Consider the following 20,757-nt stretch of genomic DNA (forward strand, 5'->3'; position numbering starts at 1 on the left):
GGAAGGAGGCTGCATACCCCAAAAATAATGTTTTGTGCATAGTGGTACTAGAAAAGAATTGCATACCATGAATTGTTGCCACCAAATCAGAGAATAAATTCGGAAAAATACTGCTCCCAAGTTGCAGTTTTAAAAGCAAAAATTGAGCCAAAGCGGCCAGAAATGACCAATCTTCGAGGTTTATCTTCTACGCTCGGTCCCACATTTCGATGTGCGTTAGACCTAAAATTATTGAGTATGGCTGAGATATTTTGTGTCACCTCGGCCATATTCACTACACCTTGCCCCTTTGAGTTTTCATCTCTTCGTGTCACTTCAAAATTCTTGGCTTGAAGTTCACTTCTTTCGAGAGTGTCAAACAGCACGTCGATTACATCTTTACGAATAATCCTAATGGCATTTAATAAAAGGAATTCTCCAGATGCTAGAGAGAGATGCTATAGATGTTATCTGCGGTTATATCAAATTACTGGCAATCTATCACTGAAACGAGATGGCAAAATAGACCATTGTTTGTAGTTCTCACGTTTAAACTTGGACAAAACAGCAAACTTATTTTGATGCAGATTTTGAATAATGATCGATTTTGAGACCGATCAGAAACATGTCCTTCTTCTTCAGGAACGAAAAAATTTTCCCAAGCGATAAGAATTCACGACATGTATGGTGCTGCCGGCATTCATTAATTATGAGTTATACCTTCTCTCTGGAATTTATCCTGAAGGCACTGACGGCAATTAAAAAAATTAAACTCTGAAAGTACGCCGCATTTTTAGGCCAAGAAGAATACTACCTGGCCATAGATGACTCAATGAGTTTCGATATCCATCTCAAATAGCTATTAGTTTTTTCTAATAAGGCAGCCTAAATTTTGGGCTTAATTTCTTAATTATCGTCAATACCTTACAGCTAACTTTCAATAGTAAATAAAGATTTTAATTAATTACTGCCTACAACGCCATTCATATTCTGAGTTCTCCCCATTTTGCAGAATTTGCTTTCCTGAAGAAGAAAGACTTACGTTTGATCGTTCTCGAAATCGATAGAGCTTTATCCAAAGTCTGCGTCAAACTAATGGTTATTTTTATTTATTTATTTATTTATTTATTTGCGTAATTCTAAATTTTACCTTGGTTTGTTTTTTCTTCCAATTTGATTAACGTTTGTAAGGTTTATTTTAATCAACAAGTTATTTCTTATGTTGAATCTTTCCTGCACTTCTGTTGTTTCGTAAATTCCAACAGAAATTATTTTAATCAACATGTTATTTCTTATGTTCAATCTTACCTGCACTTCCGTTGTTTCGCATACTGCAATAGAAAATAGAAATGAAGTAAGTTTTAAATAATAAGCGAGAATCTAAGCTTAGGAACGAGTGCTGGCATCCTCACTTTGCCGTGCAGAAACACTTCTGTAACTTGGCTTATTTTTAACGCTCTTCTACGAAATCAGTGAGTTTGTAGGCAAGCTAGATTGTCGCACTTTAAACTATGGCTTATAAATAATTCGAATCGTTGTTATTTGTGCAGCCTACAAGAAATGGAAGTTAATTTTGTCGATGTTGTTGATTTCTGTAGCTGTAGGCTGGGAAATGTAAATAAATGCTTTAGTTTTTTTTTCCACTTACATTGTAGCAGTTACTTAATTAAAAGAGAAGATAATTCTATAGTTTTCTGACTTAACTTATGTAGAATTAAAAGGGAAGATAATTCTCTAGTTGTCTGAGAAGATTACGCTACTGATAGGCCAAAGTTTCCCAGCGGGGTTGTAATTAACCTTCTGGGGATCGATAGCCGAATATGCACAGGCATTAATCGGCATAATGAAGATTCCATTGATTTACAAATAAAAAATGTACACAAATTACTTAATATATTTTTTAATTAATAATAAAATTTTTAGAAGGTACTTTTTATGCGAGAAATGCAATATAAAAAGAAAGAACAAGAAGCACAACAGAAAAATACGAACAATGCAAAACTTTCTCGGAAGATATATCGTTAAAATACAAGCTGGTCGAAGAGTTTTATGTTCACTTTTAAGACATTGAAAATTCGAATGTGCCGACATGGCTCATAGAACCGCTGAACTGTGGTGTATTTCATCTTGATATTATGATGCAAGATGAGTTGATTGCGTTGAAGGAGAGTGTTCGAGAACAAGACCTATTCAAAACACACGTGTACGCTAAGCTTTGGAATTTAAAAATCATCCGAGAGAAGTATCCACAAATTAAATTTGTTACTAAACAGCATTATTGTCTTTTCCTTCTTCAACGTATATACGACCCAGTTTCTCTTAGAAAGTCCTCCACGAAGGCATTCCTTCCCTTCGGCGGATTGCCCTCGAGAGCTTTACCATAATAAACCAAACCAAGCCTCCTTCTTTCCTAAACTTGGATCAATACATCAAGCGCAGCCATCAGATTAATTAAAATCGAAGAACTTTCGTGCAATTAGAATCTGTGATTTTGTTTCTGAAACTTTTTTAATTTGTAAAATAAAAAATAATCAAACATAAATCTGTGGAATCCAAGTACGAGAACTCTCAACATCCCCCCTTTTTCTGTCGGGGGGAGCAAAACACTTAAAAAAATATTCTTTATAAATAGAGAGAGAGTGGAGGAATTCAGTATTAAAAATCAGTATTAAAAATTCAGTATTAAAAATATAGATCTTACCCAAAAACCTTAAAATTGAAAGATTTAGAACCTGGAAATTATGATCTGATATCATTGATAAAAATTCAGACAAAATATGGAGATTCAACCATTTTTAAATTAGATGCAGATAATGACCCAAAAGGATATTATCTTGCTGAAAAACATGGAGAACTTTCTGATAAAACCATAAATGAAATTAATAATGGAAACCATACATTTCATTATAAAGGAGCGAAAATGGACAATATATATATAAATTAAAACAATTAGAATAATTTTTTATATATTTTCAGGGTAGGAAACATTCCCCCCTGTAATTTTGTTAAATGTTTTAAAATTTCTTAAAATTTTTGTCAATCGTCATCGACCTTATAAAATCATTGTTTTTTCTTAATTTTTTAATAATTTTTCCTCATTTGAATTTTTCTTAAATTTAACGGTGCGAAAAAATGTAAAAAATACTTGATTTTTTAACTATTTTTATAGTTTTTTGTTCTTTTTTTTTTTTGTAAGTATTTTATGTCTTTTTTTTATTAAAATTAATGAAAATTTTGCCTAAAATTTTTGGGAGTGTTTAAAAAAATGATAACAATGTGAAAAATATATCATTTTTTTACGAATCATGGAAAAATACTATGTTTTTGTGAAAATATGAGTTGTCTGGTGTATTTTGATATTAAAAATTGGGAAAGATAATAAAAAGGCAGCTGTCCCAAAGTATGGGAGCATTTCTGGCTTACTAAAGCAAAAGTAATGACTTAGCATTTACTTAACAAAGTAAATATAAGTTAGCCTAATGGCTAAACAGACAGAGAAACGCGCAAGTTAGCTCTGGCCTAAAGTCGGCGTGACAAACCTAACAGCAAAGAAACTCAACGTCGCATAATACCACTCTCGAGAGAATCAATTAGCAAACGTGGTCTTCAGTAGGCGGAACACGCTCTGATTCTATCCTCTAAAACCCTCCTTTAAATACTCTTTCTTTTTTTTATCTCATTTCAATACACGCGAACTAGAAATTTATGGCAGGAAAATGGGAAGCGAGCAAAACGCTAAAATAAATTAACATAAACTAGCTGATTCAGAAGTCAAAGAACGAAAACGCTGATTTTTCGTTGCTTTTTCGTTGTTTGACTTCTAAATTAGTATTTGTTCGGCGTGTTATTGTGTCTTAATTATAAAATAGCTGGTTAGTAAAACTAAACGAATCCTTAGAAAACTAATAAAAACACTTTTTTTCGAAACTTTATATATAATCTTAGCCTAATTGTTGTCTTTATGCAATTATTTGTGTTTCGATTATGTTGTTTGCTGTGTTTTATACAGAAAATTGCAAGGCGGTCGATGTAGAGAAAACACTGAGAATTCCTGATTTAGAATAAGCCATATGAGTTAGTCTTACACATTAATACCCATTAAAAAATATTCTTTAAGAGTTTAAGGCTTTTGATGACAAAAGCTATCTTTTTTGACTCCGATTTCTTAATTTATTTTACATATTATTTTTCCTTTTTTATTTAGGAATGGCTATCATCTGTACGCCCTTTAAAAAATGGAATATTTGTCTCACAATAAATACAAAACATACTTTTTTGACATTGCTTTTGTAAGTTTTTGCTGTAGGTTTCGAATGATTCCATTCTACGATTCACAAAGCATCCATCTATGAACTTTAAAATAGAATTCGAAACAAATTCTCAAACAGAAATGGAGTAGAATTTGAATACGGAGCGTTTTTGTCTGGAACAATGCAGAAAGAAGAAACTTTTCTTCCGAAAGTTCGGATTATTGAGTTAGTGAAAGAGCTTTCGATATTAAAGCGAAAGAGGCTCTCAACGGTGATTTCCAATCAGTGGCCCCCTGCGAGTTCTGTTCAGGGACATCCTGCTGTTCCCGGAGTGTATAAAGCAGTCGGGTCCGGCAGCCAGACTCTGAGATTTGTTTACAGTGATCCAGGTTCAAGATCTTGTCCCATTTTTTTTGTTTACGAATATCTTCGGGAAGAAAGGTAAGTGAAAAACATAATATATTTTGAGTCTAATGGCAGGATTTAGAGTATCGATAATTACAGTGTAATGAATTATTTGAAGTGTTTTATATTTTTAACAAGAATATGGCTATTTATTTAAGTGTCACTTACGCAAGTTATATGTCATGTGAAGCATATTCCATATAAAATATTTCGTGTATTAATGTTAATAATTAAATATTTTTTTGAGGCCTGAGCCAAAGCTTAGTAGGCACGTTCTATCTTGTTTAGGGCGTCCCAACAAAATCGCCGGATTTAATACTCTCGATAACATATTTTATCATAGAAATTAGAAAATATTTTAACTTACAACGACTACATGTTCCGATTTAAGAATGTCCTGTACGGCATACTTGCACAGCACTTTTTCGATGAAATTCGCAATCCCTTTTTCACATGTATGTTTATCGTGGTGTTAATGACGCATTCAGCTTCCTCTTCAATTTTGTTTTGTTTTGTTTCTTTTTAAAATTGGATCTTTTGGGACCCCCGAAAAAACAGAAAATGTAAAATTCTTCGAAAATGTCGATCGGGAAAACATCTATGAATGGTTAGAGGGCGATTCGAATGAGCTGGGCTTTCAGTGGTTGAGTGATGCAGATATCGTTTCAAATGTCACAAGAACAGAAGAGACAGAAAGTGATATTGAAAATACAAGCGAAGAAGATACTGACAATTACATTATTCACAAAACAGCAATGACTTATTTTGAAGCTCTGTTGAACTTCGTCGACCAAAGGGGATTCGGAAAGCATGATAAAGACAGCACTTCAAAAAATTGCGCAGTGAAATTCGACAGATATTTGAACTTCTTTAAAAAACTTTTCAAAAAGAAAGTAAAATTACTGGTTTATTAAAGAAATAATAATAATCTAATATGCATAAAATTAAAAATATGGATTATTCTTTTTTTTCTTTCAATGATTGGCGACCTCCAACATTATCCCGGATACTTGAGGGTGCACTGTACGTAAATTAAGACATGACTTCTCCCTCTGTGGGTGCTGTTTAAAATTAAACGACAAAATGAATTGTTTAATATCAAAGAAATATAAAAAAGATGTTTAAAATTTTATTTTGTTTTTGGAAGGATTAGGACAAGCTGTTCTAGTTAATTAAATAATTGTTACGGATAATAATAAAAAATATATATTTTGCACAGGTTTGATATTGTTCTGTTCATTCTAATGTAACCGATATAACAGTACATTTTTAAAAAATATGCTTCTTGCTAAGAACGCATGGAGAAATAGAGAAACAAATGAACGCGATAAAATTGTCGATTTAAAGACATGAAATTAAAGCATCAAAATATACTAAACCGGAGGTGACAAACTTATTTATTGCTGCGAATAAACATTAGCAGCAAACAGATTTCATTTTCGCAAAATTTAACATATAACTCACTAATGCCGGGGAAGTTTGAGCTAAACCATAAAACATCCTTACACTTTACAGTTTCAAACTTATCAGTTTCATGCTCGTACTGCAAGAACATGATATGAGGGTGATAAGCTAAAAACTATCTGACAGCGATCTATTAGATCATTTAAATTAGAAATATCCGGCATATAAAGTTCTGTTTAAGTTCATATAAACCATTCTTGCAATAAAATTTACTTCCGTGATAAAAGATACGAGAATATTAAAGAGGGGTTCGTTGATTAATCGATTAATATCAAAGGCACGCGGGGGGGGCTATCTGTTTTATGAAGAGTCCGTTTCGTGGAGGCTTTTCTAAGGACATTTTCTCCTTTTTAAGTTACACACTGGAAAAGCGTTACACCCATTCAGCCTGTTAACCAAGGTATCCTCCGAAAACATATTTTGCTCAAAGCTAATATTTTGCTCAAAAATTTTTTCTTGTGTTTTCTGTGATCATATAAATCCCTGCATGAATATTCGGAATTCTCTTTCAAGTGTAACTATTCTTTCAGTGTTGACACCTGTAATCGACTTATTCGATCTCAGTTAAAACCTCGGAGGCAGTTATGAATCTCAGACGTCTGCTTACTAATATTACAGTTTTCAATTAAATTCCTTTAGTATTTCTATAAAAAGATGAACTATTTTTAAATAATTTTTCATCGTAGGATTAATTTTTTCCCAGTTCCCTATTATAGAAAACTTCATTCAGCGATAATTTTTTGCTAATGTTTTATGAAATAAAGAAGTTAGTTTCTTGATCAAAAATCAAGTAAACATCAAATGTCATTGGATTTCGGTAATTTAAAAATAGCAATTTAATTATTCGAGTAATATAAATGCAATCAGAAATATCTAGTTTTAAATTCCACGTTATTTATACAATTGCGGACACTAAGGCAGAAGAAAAAAAAAAAAAAAATTAATAATTGAAGAATATATTTTAATTCTATCGTACTTGAATAGGGAAACAGCGTTAAGAATACTTTTAACGTTGCCATTTACTGTTGTTAATGGAGAAACAAGCTTCAGCAAGCTTAAAATAATAAAAAAATTATGTAATATATTCACGTGGTCAAGAATGACTTTCGTACATAAATATTTTTTCTACAGAACTTGAATTAAGTTCTCCTGCACAGTCTGAAAAATCACTGATTGTTTTTGTTTCGTTATAAAAAAAAAAAAAAAAAAAAAAAAAAATAAGTGTAAAAAGTGCTTGAAAAATTAGTTCAATGATTTTTATTTAGTTACGCTGCTATTATTGGATTACGATTCGAAGTACTATTTTTCAATGCATATAAAGATGTTAAGTTCTATTTAACTTGAAAGGAAGATTTATAATCCTTCCAAAAATGTTCGCGCATTAATGCCGCTCAAAATTGATCAGTAAATGTATAAAGAAAAAAATTTAGAACCAATTTTCGCAGACTAAAAACTAAAATTCAAATGAACTTCATGAAATCCTATAAATATGGAATAAGAATAGTTTAAAATGTTAAAATTAAAATAAACTATCAGAAGAAAAAAAAAAAAAAAAAAGAATATAAAAGAACAAGGAAGAAAAGGAATCCAATTAACTTCCACATAACGTCGTCAGGAGGAGGTATGTCGAACCCAGATACAGTTCTCCTTCTAAAATAGAATCGTTGCTTTTCTGTATCCAGAATTAGCTGATAAACCATTTCAATATATTTTTTAATCTGAATTTTCGGGTGAACTACTAAGATTAAAAAATATATTGAGATGGTTCATCAGCTAATTCTGGATATAGAAAAACAAGGATTTTGTTTTGGAAAAGGGTAAGTTCGACATACCTTCCTCCTTCCTTATGTCGAAGTTAATTGGATTCCCGTATTTTCTTATTTTCTATTCTTTTTTGGTTTTTCTTGTAATGGTTTATTTTAATTTTTACATTTTAAAATATTCTTATTTTACATTTATAGGATTTTATGAAGTTCATTTAAATTTCAAATTTTGCTCTTTGTGAAAAATTGGTTCTAAATTAATATATATATATATATATATATGTATATGTGTGTGTGTGTGTGTGTGTGTGTGCATGTGTGTGTATATATACATATATATATATAATAAAGATATAATAATTAAATCAAAATTACATCATGAAAGGTGGGTAGCCCTCAACAGGAAATACACAAACACATACATACATGCATGCATGCATATATATATATATAAATGACATGATATGAATGATTTGGAAGATGGTGGTGGCGTAATAGATGCGTAGCGAAGAAACTAGGCAAGGCAGACATGGCCGGATTCAAGATACGACGTAATTTTACATAATTTTATTATTTATTTTACAATAAATACGTAATTTTATTATTGAAGAAAACAATTCTGGATTCGCAATATTTAATTAACATACGGGCGAGCGTCTTAAGATTTTGGATTATTTAATTATTGCAAAGCACACGAGGGCTATCTGTCTAAAGGGAGAGATGCCTTCGTGGAGGACTTTCTAAGGGAAACTGGCTCGTATACACGTTACACATGGATAAAAGCCCTACATTTTTGTTAACTCAGTACATATTCAGTGAACAAAGAAGGTTGCCACAAAGCGTCTTGCCAGGAGGAAAGCGTAAGCGAAAAGTGTCTCAGCAACCCTGAGGAAGAAGGGAGAGAGTCAAAAGTTTCAGTTCGAGTTAAAAAAGTTTTGGCTTACAATTATTTTACTGGGCAAGAGATATCTGCATTAAGTGTTACGTAAGATCGTATGATTAATTTGAATGACGCAGTTTAGACTTACATTTTGAAGATAGAGAGAGAGAGAAAGTCCCCAAATTAAATAAAAAATAAAGGAGGTTATTGCCAATTAAAATTAGAAGTTTGCTTTCATATATTTTTATCTTACACATATACACACACATATATATCTTAAAATGGCTGAACAGCCAGAACTGTATAGAAGGACACACATTTACTTCTTTGTCTCAGGTGAAGAAGTAAATGTGTGTCCCTCTATACAGGCACGGCTCTGCTTTTAAAGATTTGAGTCAACTTGCGCGTTATTCATATCTGTTTAGTTTTTGGCTATCATTAAAACTTAGGTTTAATTTTAATTTGAAATTATATCATTTGAATAAATGCTGGCTGATTCTGTAAGTACAAGAAGTGCCTTCTGTTCAATTATTTGAGTTGTTACATTTTTCTTGTTTATCCAGATATAACCATGATTCGAATATGTTACTGTTGCAAGAAGCGGGATAACTTATTTATTTTAAAAGCAATTACTTCCATCTTTTTACAGCTCACTACATAATATACCTGCTTTGGGAACTAGTATACAGAAAGTTTGTTGTTACCACAAATATATTTATAATTTAATCTGCTTCGTGACAAAATATTTTAGGCGTTCACTTCATGTCTCCGCCTTGAACGCATGATATTTTAAAAATGGCTAATGGTACATACTTGAAATTTGATGAAATTCTTTATATGGGCACTATCTTCTAACTGAACCAAAATCTGATGAATATTTTAATATTAAAAAATTTTATACATGAAAGCATTACAGACTTTTTTTAATAAAATACATTTTATAATGAAAGCATTACAGATTTTTTTTAACAAAATACATTTTATAAACTCAACTCCCAATAAAATAAGAATTTAACATGAAATTCTTAGGATTTTTGGTTCATAGTAGTTTTTAAATGTTATAAAAGTTATATATTAAACATGGAACTAAATTATGCAACAGAATGTTTTAAGCTGTGCATGAAAGGTGGGAAAATGACGTGAACGCATAAAAAATTTTGTCCCAAAGCAGATTAAATTATAAAAATATTTGTGGCAACACAAACTTTCTGCTTACTATTTCACAAAACAGCTATATTATGTAATGAGCTGTAAAAAGTTGGAAGTAATTGCTTTTAAAATAAATAGGTTTTCCCAATTCTTGCAACAGTCACATATTCGAAGATCTTAAAGGGTTTTAAGTTGTACAAGCCCTCTTAAGATATAACGTCTGGTATTCTTAGGAAGCATACACTACCGAACTCTAAAAAGGACTACAGAAAAATGATCTACAGGTCTTAAAATACAAAAACAAAAGTCATAAGAAGAAGGTATAAAACCTTTTATTTGAACACAAAGACGTAACAATGACCCAACCTAGGTTTACACAAGCCAACACTTCTGCCTTAACTTGAGTAATGGTGAACTAAAATCAAAGGTAGTAAGACTAGCCTAACGGCTCATCAGGATAAAGTAACGAGCAGAAGCACTCAACGCCCCAGAATCAAATTGCTATTAAATCACGGTAACAAAGTGGTCTCAAGTAGGCAGAACACGCTCTAGAAACAACTTACGAAACCTTTGCTTAAATAGCACTTCTGTCTCCCTCAATCTGAATAAACGTTCGCTATTTCATTTACTTTCTGGCATGAAAAGCGTGGGTGAACAGAGAGTGACAGAAAAGTAATTTAACTCAAAATTAACTATTAATTCAAAAATAAATACATAAATTCTCAATTCATATAGAATTTATCATATTACATAGTCTATACATAGAATCTTGACTTACTGGATCCTACCCAAGAAAGTGCGGCCCTACAAAGTCATTATCGCACACATTTATATAAGTTTTGACTCATTTCTTTACATTTATACAAAATTCAAACTGATCTAAGGCATCGAATAATAAATCATTACAATGGGTTGAACCTAATAGCAAATCAGCTTAAAATTTTATGTATGTCTTCGTGTAATTTAATATCGCAAGAAAATGAAAGGCAGCTAAAGCATTGAAATCAAATACTCTAAATCAGCGGCTCTCAACCTTTTGACTAACGCGTAACCATCTAAACAAAAATTTAAAAACTTTAGTACCATCACTACATTTTACAATAAATATTTTTCAATTTCTCAATAGAAATATTAAAAAGAATATAATTTGTCCATTTGCACAACTTATTGGCTATACTAAATATGCACACATAAAAAAATATTAGATTAAAAATTGGTTACCATTTTTATTATCAAAATTTAATTCTAAAATTTAGTGTGAAATTTGGGCCTGTTTAAGAGAGATCAGTTTCTTTATGCCTAGTCTTATTGCCCTACAATTAGGATACAAATTAGGATCCAATTTTAGTTTTGTTCTGTATTTCTTTTTCAAATAAAACGTGGAACAAAATCCTTGTTCACACAAATAGGTTGTGCAAAAAGGCAATGAAAACTTAACAGCTTTGTTTAAAACGCCTTTAATTTTTTTTTCGGGGGTTCAGCCAAAATTAAAACCTGTGCTATTTTTTAAATCTTCAGTTAGAGTTCGATCACAGGAAGTTTTTATCAATTGTTCTTTTTCTGCGCTAGATTTTTTAATTTAATAGATAAAAATACTTTGTTCCCATGCGTACCACCTATTTTTCTCTTGAATACCACCAATGGTACGCGGTACCACCGGTTGAGAATCGCTGCTCTAAATACACATAAAGCTGCAGTCTTAATTGATGATTAATCTAATATCAAATACTTGCGAATGGCTTCGTTACATGGGTATTATCTTCCTCACGTGAAACATAGATATGAGTCTCTTTCCCTTAAAAAGTCCTCCACGAAGAACTCTCTTTCTTAAGGGAAAGTGAGAAAAAATATTCTTGATATATGGGAACGTTTAGCTTTAAAGATGATTATATGATCAAAATATGACGATTAGTTAAAAGGAAAGGTTAATAAATCAGATTCTCCAAAATCTATTGATAAAAGGATAAGATTTTTAGATAAATATTTTTTTCATAAATAAATACAAGAAATGCCTGTTTTAATCTCATAACTAAAATGAAGATATTAAAAATTGTGCGAGATAGCTTTCCCTATTTCCGGTTTCTATAAGTGGTGAAATATTAATGGCATTAGATTTAGGTGTTTTAAAGGTTAGGTTAGGTTGAGTTTGGCAAAGCACAAGAAGACTATCTGCTTAAAAAGAAGAATGCTTAAATGCTTTAAAAAAGCACCGATTTTTAATTTAGCATTTAAATATCCAAAGGATATAAATTCTTTAGCTATTCCATCAGTAATATCTTAGTTGTAGGAATGACACTACTTCAATAATTCTAATCGCTGAACCAAAATTAGATCTTTTATAGATTGTCTAAGATTACCACTTATAAGGTATTTTCTTCCACCTTTCTGCATGCCTTCGTCGTGTAACGGTAGAAAATCGGGAGCGCATTTCCAAAGGTCCAGGTTCGAGTCTCGGGGAGGGCATTGCATATTTTTCATGTGTCCTGCTTGAAAAATCCTGGCTCGACAGTGGCGCCCGAACTAAAAGGTGGTGGACGATAATTCTTCACCACCAGGATTTGGCGATTGCGTCCGCTAATCCCCAATCGCTTTCTAAAAGGGGAGTATATAAGGAATTTTTCTCCCTCTTTTCTACAAGCCTTCGTGGTGTAACGGGAGCACACTCGGCATGTGTTCGAGAGGTCTAGGTTCGAGTCCCGGCAAAGGCATAGCACATTTTTCATGTCTCCTGTTTCAAAATAACCTAATAACTCTACAATTTCAACTTAGTCATATATGAATTCGGAAATTGTATTCAAAATATTTTTTACATTGGCAGTTACTATACTGTTACTGGAGTTTAGGTGAAAGAAGCTTAAAATAATAATAATAATAATAAATGTTCTTTTGGCTTGAAAAAATTTCAAGTATCATTATTGTCTCTATAGAATACAAATTAAATAATCAAGTAGATTCTGAAAAAAAAAAATCATTGTCGGTTTTACTTCGTTAAAAGCAAGGAAAATTAAATTATAAAAAAAGCTTGAGTATTAATGTAATAGCGTTTTAAATTATTTCAGTGTTATTAGCTCTTTGAATTTTGGGAACTAGTGTACAAAACGGTACTTTTTAATGTTTTCATTAAAAATTATACATTAATTCACTCATTAATTTACACTCTCGTTACTGATTCGGATTATATAGATTACGACAAAGCATACTTAAGAGGATATGCCATTTCGGAGGACTTATTAAAGGAAACTGATTCATATTCGCATTACATATAGGAAAAACCATGAAAACTCCGACACACCCCTTCCGTTCGCCTGGACTTCAGCCCGGATCAAACTACTAGTATTCAGTGATTTTACCGCTCGGCTCCTGGCGGGCTCTGTTATATCTCACGTAACTATGGTCAGCTTGCTTACAATGCTATGCATCGCTCTGTATTAGCTCATTCATGTCTGAGGTACAATAACAAGGCCAAATAACGATTAATGCCGATTTTAAGGAAACAGCAATCAGCTCAATGTTCACAAGTTTGCAGGATTAGTTTCGATCGTCTTTACTCTAAACTTTAAAGGAAATCATTTCAAAGTTGTATGGCTCCGGTAGCTTTACTTCCTTCCTCTCGTTGTAAGCGTCCGAGCACAGGCTCCTTTTTTGTCATTTGCACTCCTGCAGCCGAAGAAGCAGGTTCTATGTTCAAAGCTGCGAAACAAGTCCTGCAAATTTATGAATATTACTTTGACTTTTATCTTGCACCTCCAATAATCATTCAAAATTTATTCTTTACATAAAATAAAGATAATTTTGGGAACTAGTGTGAATATGTGTAATATAATATGCTCCTTTTTGTACAAAAAAATTACATTTTACTCAAAGTTAAAAATAGAAGTGCATTAAAATGCGATAAAAATTTTAAATCATTCCTTTCTTCCTTCTAGGATGGGTAAACTGTGCCGAGTTTTTCTTCTTCTGACAACTCTCATTTTGAAAATTTCAGAAGATTGTTCGGCTGCTCGCAGCGCTACCTGGATGTGCATCAATAACTGTGCTCAGTGCAAAAGAACATACGGAGCGTTTTTCGAAGGCCAGAGATGCGCGGAATCCTGTATAAAATACAAAGGCATGCTAATGCCTGACTGCAATGACGTCAACACCATATCATCTTTCCTTAACAAGCTGGAGTGAGCACCAAGAAGTACTCAATTCGACAACTTCGCTTCATCTTTGAAATTCGTTAGAAATTGAAAACTGCTGTTGCATCAAAATCTTATAATGACTAAATTTAACTAAAATATCACTAATATTAGGTGATGCTACGAAATATTTATTTCAAATTCCATCTTATTGGTAATAATCTGTGTCTGTAAATTTTAAAAGCAGTTTATAATTCTTATATATGCTACGAATCCCAACGAACCAATCATTTATTTATTTCGTTATATGTAGTAAATTGTTTTGATTATTTACTGCTTTTATGAAAACTTCATTTTCTTAAATCATTTTTATTATCCTGAATTTTTGTAATATACTTTATTTTTCAATAAATTTCATTATTACCATTAGAAACTGAAAAATATGTTTAAAATCTTGAAATGTTTTATGCGCATCGATAGATTTTTTATCGAAATTTTTCTGTACAATAATGGAATTTATTATAGACATGTTACAGGTATATTTAGCGTAACTTTTATTACATACCTACTCAAGGCAAATGACTTTAGTTAAATGCGAATTATGTTACATAACTCTAAAATAGTGATCTATTAATTATATCTATACTACATAAAATTTATTTAAAATGTGTTTCTGATACTTTCCTCTTTCGAAATTCGCCGGAAAACTTTTTTCTAAAAGGCTGTAAATCATTTTCTTCATTTCTTTAAAAATATTCTAATTTAAGATATTAATATTATATTCAAACATTCTCGTCAACTTTCTAATAAAACTTTAAACTAACAACAATGAATGATACACAGATTCGCATATTTTTTACCGCTTGGAAGTTTTAGTTTAACTGCGATTATATTTTCGGAAGGGTAAATTATCGTCAACTACTTGACGGTTTCGTTTTCATGAAATATGACACTTTCAAAGAAACAATGGATGGAAGGCTATGTTTGTGCTATTATTCGTATTGTTGCGTGCGTACGGGTTCGTTATGAAATGAATGCACAAGTCCGATGAAAAATGAACAAAAAATTTATTATTATCACAACAAAAAAATGCTTAAATTTTCTCAAATTATCATGCAGTATTACAATAGCTCACAGTAGTTACCTTTTAACTACTCAAATGTACAATAGAACGTAATTCAAAACAGCTAAAGAACGCTAATCCGCGAATTCGCTACAATCAACAAGAACAGTTTTCTAAACAACAACAAACTAAGCAACTACTACGAACTGAGATGTTTTCCTCCTTTTATAAGATTTTAAAATCACGCGCTAGAATTTTCCAGTACTTTCTCGAAATCAAAAAGAGATATTTATTTATTTAATGCACGCGCTCTTGTATTTTCAATTTTCCGGCTTAGCTTTCTTTTAATATTCGTCACGCGCTGCACTGCGCGAGAAATAAAACCATTTAATTTATAATTGAACTAACATTAGCTTTTTAAATACCAAATTCGTAACACTGCCCCCTTCCCAAGGACTGCACGTCCCGGGCAGTACAATCCCTGGACAGGAAGTTAAACTTACAACTGTGGCATAAATGCATTAATAAGCATTACATTACAATAATAAACAACATGAACAATAAATGCAATAAATAAAACAAATCAAATGCTATCAAATACTAAATACAAAACAAATACTAAATACAAATCAAATACTAAATGCAAATCTAGTACTAAATACAAATCAAATCAAATACACATTTAAAAACAAAAAGGACCATGGTCTGATACTATTTACAATTAAATAATTGTACATTATGTACTATGGCCATAGTAATAAGCTAACCTGTCGTAAGAGTTCGAAGACTCATGGATCCGAACCACGACGTCATTCGTGTTCACCGCTGCACCAGCACTGTATATGGACCATCCGAAGGTGACTGTAATTTAGGACTCAGTCCTTTTCGTTGAATTGGGTTCCACAACCACACCTTGTCTCCTTTGTTGGATCTATGTCTAGTAGCTCTTGTGTCGCATCTGGTCTTCACTTTCTCCGTCGCCAAGTTGACTCGCTTTCGTGCAGAACGGTGCATCCCCTCAAACCGGGCCTGGGTATCTTGGATGTGTTCCTCAGGCGATGAAGGCGCATCCGTAGGGCGACTAAACAGGCGGTCACAATGCAGACGAAGGTCTCGACCGAAGAGCTTCTGGGATGGAGAATAGCTGGTAGTCTTGAGTTTCTTTTCGACCCTGGTATGATTTCGGCAGCTTCCCGAGCTCGATCTTTCGGATAAGGCGTCGACATTTCCAGGCGAGGATCCCTTTTGAGGATGGATAGTCATGCCATCAGATGCTGAAAGCAGCTTATTGTTTTTGAAATCTAAGGAAAAATTGTATTTCCTTAAAAAGTCCAATCCGAGTATGCATGGATCTGTAATATCCGCCACATATGCCGTGTGATGGTAGGCGGCACTTCCAAACGTGATGTTTACGTTTAACTTCCCAGTTATGTCGATCTTGTCTCCAGACGCAGTCTGAAGGGTAACACAGGATGGCGTCCAAATAAGTTTATCTTTAAACTGTTCAGCTAAATCTTTCCTAATGATGGTAACATTAGCTCCCGTGTCAATGATCATATTGCAAGGAACTCCATCGATATTCTTATTGATGGACAGTCCGTTATTGTTGCCACTCACTATGGAGATCTTAAGCGCTTTAAAACAGGGTTTTTCATTATCTGCCAACCTCCGTCCTTTGATATGGTCATTAATTTGTTTCCTGCGTCGTTGCTCAGAAATTGCCTCAATTTTCGTACCCTGGGGTGTTCTGCAATTCTTTCGTACGTGGCCTTCAGCTTCACAGTTCCAGCACTTTGGTTTCTTGTCAGTCCTTTTCCTTCCCGTGGCATTTAATTGTCTGTTTAAATCGTATGCCTTATTTTCCGTGCTCTGGGGAGTTCTGCAGTTCCTTCGTAGGTGGCCTTCAACACCGCAATTCCAGCACTTTAGGGTCGGTTTTGTTTCACCACTATTCCGTCTTAAAGCATTCACTGGTCTTGTCAACTCATCCGTTTTATTATCCGTGCCCTGGGATGTACTGCAATGCCGTCGTAGACGACCTTCAGAACCACATCTCCAACATCTTACAGTCACTTTGTTCTCACTGCTACTCCGTATCAAAGCATCGACTTGTCTGGATAAATCATCTAAACGAGCCATCAATTGGTCCCCTGGGTCGTGGACTCGCACAGCTCTGACTGGGTAGCGATCCCTAAGAGTTGCTTGCTGGGCTGCCTCCAATTTCACGGCGTACAACAGAGCTCTTTTTACATCCTTTACATCTGCCATTCGCAGTGCTTTCTGTATTTCAGGGTCCCGGATGCCATCGATGAAATATTGCAGCGACAGAATTTCCCTCGTTTCTCTCGGGCACTCCGTAAATGCGAGGTGGGACAGCCTTTCAACATCCATGGCGAGTTCCTGGAGTGATTCGGTGGGCTTCTGTTGACGGGATTTTAATTTAAGCCTGCTGTAGTCCTTTAAACATTTCTCGCCAAAGCGCAGCTCCAATGCGCCGGATAGAGCTTCGAAATCAAGTCTTTGGTTTTCGAGAAGCGTCTGCAGTATATACGCTGCGTCTGCTCGCAGAGAAGCGGCGAGATGACAGGCCTTAGCTTGGGAATCCCATCCATTCGCATCCGCAACTATAGAAAATTGGGTCTTATACACTTGCCAGGATGTCTTCCCATCATATGTGGATAGCTTCAGAGATGGACGAGCAGGCATCGATAAGAATTTAAAACCCTCAGAATTGCTTCCTTCTGTCGCTATGCTCTTCTTTAAAGTGTCAACTTCTTTTACAACAGCAGCAAAAACCCTTTCCTCAATTTGTTGTTGGACGGCAGAAACTCTTTTTTCAATTTGTTGCTCTACCGCAGAAACTCTTTCTTGAATTTCTCCAACTTTGTCTTCAACTGTGTCCATTCTTCCTTCCATAGCTTGGAACTTGTTTTCTATTATGCAAGTAATTTCTCTCTTCAGTTCCTCTTGACCTACTTTCATTTCCTCCTTAATGGATTCCTGGCCCAATTTCATTTCTCCTTTAACGGATTCCTGGGCCAACTTCATTTCTTCTTTAACGGACCTAATTTCTTCTTTAACAGAGTCTTTTATTTCTTCTTTAAATGTAGCAAAGGCTACCATGAATTGTTTTAACTGTTCTTCCATCGCTCTTGTGATTTGCATTCAAAATCCCACTTCTGACACCAAAAATTGTTGCGTGCTTACGGGTTCGTTATGAAATGAATGCACAAGTCCGATGAAAAATGAACAAAAAATTTATTATTATCACAACAAAAAAATGCTTAAATTTTCTCAAATTATCATGCAGTATTACAATAGCTCACAGTAGTTACCTTTTAACTACTCAAATGTACAATAGAACGTAATTCAAAACAGCTAAAGAACGCTAATCCGCGAATTCGCTACAATCAACAAGAACAGTTTTCTAAACAACAACAAACTAAGCAACTACTACGAACTGAGATGTTTTCCTCCTTTTATAAGATTTTAAAATCACGCGCTAGAATTTTCCAGTACTTTCTCGAAATCAAAAAGAGATATTTATTTATTTAATGCACGCGCTCTTGTATTTTCAATTTTCCGGCTTAGCTTTCTTTTAATATTCGTCACGCGCTGCACTGCGCGAGAAATAAAACCATTTAATTTATAATTGAACTAACATTAGCTTTTTAAATACCAAATTCGTAACACTGCCCCCTTCCCAAGGACTGCACGTCCCGGGCAGTACAATCCCTGGACAGGAAGTTAAACTTACAACTGTGGCATAAATGCATTAATAAGCATTACATTACAATAATAAACAACATGAACAATAAATGCAATAAATAAAACAAATCAAATGCTATCAAATACTAAATACAAAACAAATACTAAATACAAATCAAATACTAAATGCAAATCTAGTACTAAATACAAATCAAATCAAATACACATTTAAAAACAAAAAGGACCATGGTCTGATACTATTTACAATTAAATAATTGTACATTATGTACTATGGCCATAGTAATAAGCTAACCTGTCGTAAGAGTTCGAAGACTCATGGATCCGAACCACGACGTCATTCGTGTTCACCGCTGCACCAGCACTGTATATGGACCATCCGAAGGTGACTGTAATTTAGGACTCAGTCCTTTTCGTTGAATTGGGTTCCACAACCACACCTTGTCTCCTTTGTTGGATCTATGTCTAGTAGCTCTTGTGTCGCATCTGGTCTTCACTTTCTCCGTCGCCAAGTTGACTCGCTTTCGTGCAGAACGGTGCATCCCCTCAAACCGGGCCTGGGTATCTTGGATGTGTTCCTCAGGCGATGAAGGCGCATCCGTAGGGCGACTAAACAGGCGGTCACAATGCAGACGAAGGTCTCGACCGAAGAGCTTCTGGGATGGAGAATAGCTGGTAGTCTTGAGTTTCTTTTCGACCCTGGTATGATTTCGGCAGCTTCCCGAGCTCGATCTTTCGGATAAGGCGTCGACATTTCCAGGCGAGGATCCCTTTTGAGGATGGATAGTCATGCCATCAGATGCTGAAAGCAGCTTATTGTTTTTGAAATCTAAGGAAAAATTGTATTTCCTTAAAAAGTCCAATCCGAGTATGCATGGATCTGTAATATCCGCCACATATGCCGTGTGATGGTAGGCGGCACTTCCAAACGTGATGTTTACGTTTAACTTCCCAGTTATGTCGATCTTGTCTCCAGACGCAGTCTGAAGGGTAACACAGGATGGCGTCCAAATAAGTTTATCTTTAAACTGTTCAGCTAAATCTTTCCTAATGATGGTAACATTAGCTCCCGTGTCAATGATCATATTGCAAGGAACTCCATCGATATTCTTATTGATGGACAGTCCGTTATTGTTGCCACTCACTATGGAGATCTTAAGCGCTTTAAAACAGGGTTTTTCATTATCTGCCAACCTCCGTCCTTTGATATGGTCATTAATTTGTTTCCTGCGTCGTTGCTCAGAAATTGCCTCAATTTTCGTACCCTGGGGTGTTCTGCAATTCTTTCGTACGTGGCCTTCAGCTTCACAGTTCCAGCACTTTGGTTTCTTGTCAGTCCTTTTCCTTCCCGTGGCATTTAATTGTCTGTTTAAATCGTATGCCTTATTTTCCGTGCTCTGGGGAGTTCTGCAGTTCCTTCGTAGGTGGCCTTCAACACCGCAATTCCAGCACTTTAGGGTCGGTTTTGTTTCACCACTATTCCGTCTTAAAGCATTCACTGGTCTTGTCAACTCATCCGTTTTATTATCCGTGCCCTGGGATGTACTGCAATGCCGTCGTAGACGACCTTCAGAACCACATCTCCAACATCTTACAGCCACTTTGTTCTCACTGCTACTCCGTATCAAAGCATCGACTTGTCTGGATAAATCATCTAAACGAGCCATCAATTGGTCCCCTGGGTCGTGGACTCGCACAGCTCTGACTGGGTAGCGATCCCTAAGAGTTGCTTGCTGGGCTGCCTCCAATTTCACGGCGTACAACAGAGCTCTTTTTACATCCTTTACATCTGCCATTCGCAGTGCTTTCTGTATTTCAGGGTCCCGGATGCCATCGATGAAATATTGCAGCGACAGAATTTCCCTCGTTTCTCTCGGGCACTCCGTAAATGCGAGGTGGGACAGCCTTTCAACATCCATGGCGAGTTCCTGGAGTGATTCGGTGGGCTTCTGTTGAC

The 20,757-nt window shown here is 34.4% G+C and overlaps 1 protein-coding gene across 1 annotated transcript; it reads left to right on the top strand.

Moving 5' to 3' along the window:
- Positions 1 to 4,365: 4,365 nt before the first annotated feature.
- LOC118195255 (uncharacterized) lies at positions 4,366 to 14,453 on the top strand. Its single transcript, XM_035366516.2, has 2 exons — positions 4,366 to 4,670; positions 13,817 to 14,453. Exons 1-2 carry the CDS (start codon positions 4,411 to 4,413, stop codon positions 14,061 to 14,063), a joined length of 507 nt encoding a protein of 168 aa, XP_035222407.1. The 5' UTR covers positions 4,366 to 4,410; the 3' UTR covers positions 14,064 to 14,453.
- Positions 14,454 to 20,757: the final 6,304 nt, after the last annotated feature.

The sequence above is a fragment of the Stegodyphus dumicola genome, chromosome 8 (genome assembly GCF_044657685.1).
Source record: "Stegodyphus dumicola isolate Sdum_Otavi_A_Nest chromosome 8, ASM4465768v1".
In the NCBI taxonomy this organism is placed as follows: Eukaryota; Metazoa; Arthropoda; class Arachnida; order Araneae; family Eresidae; genus Stegodyphus; species Stegodyphus dumicola.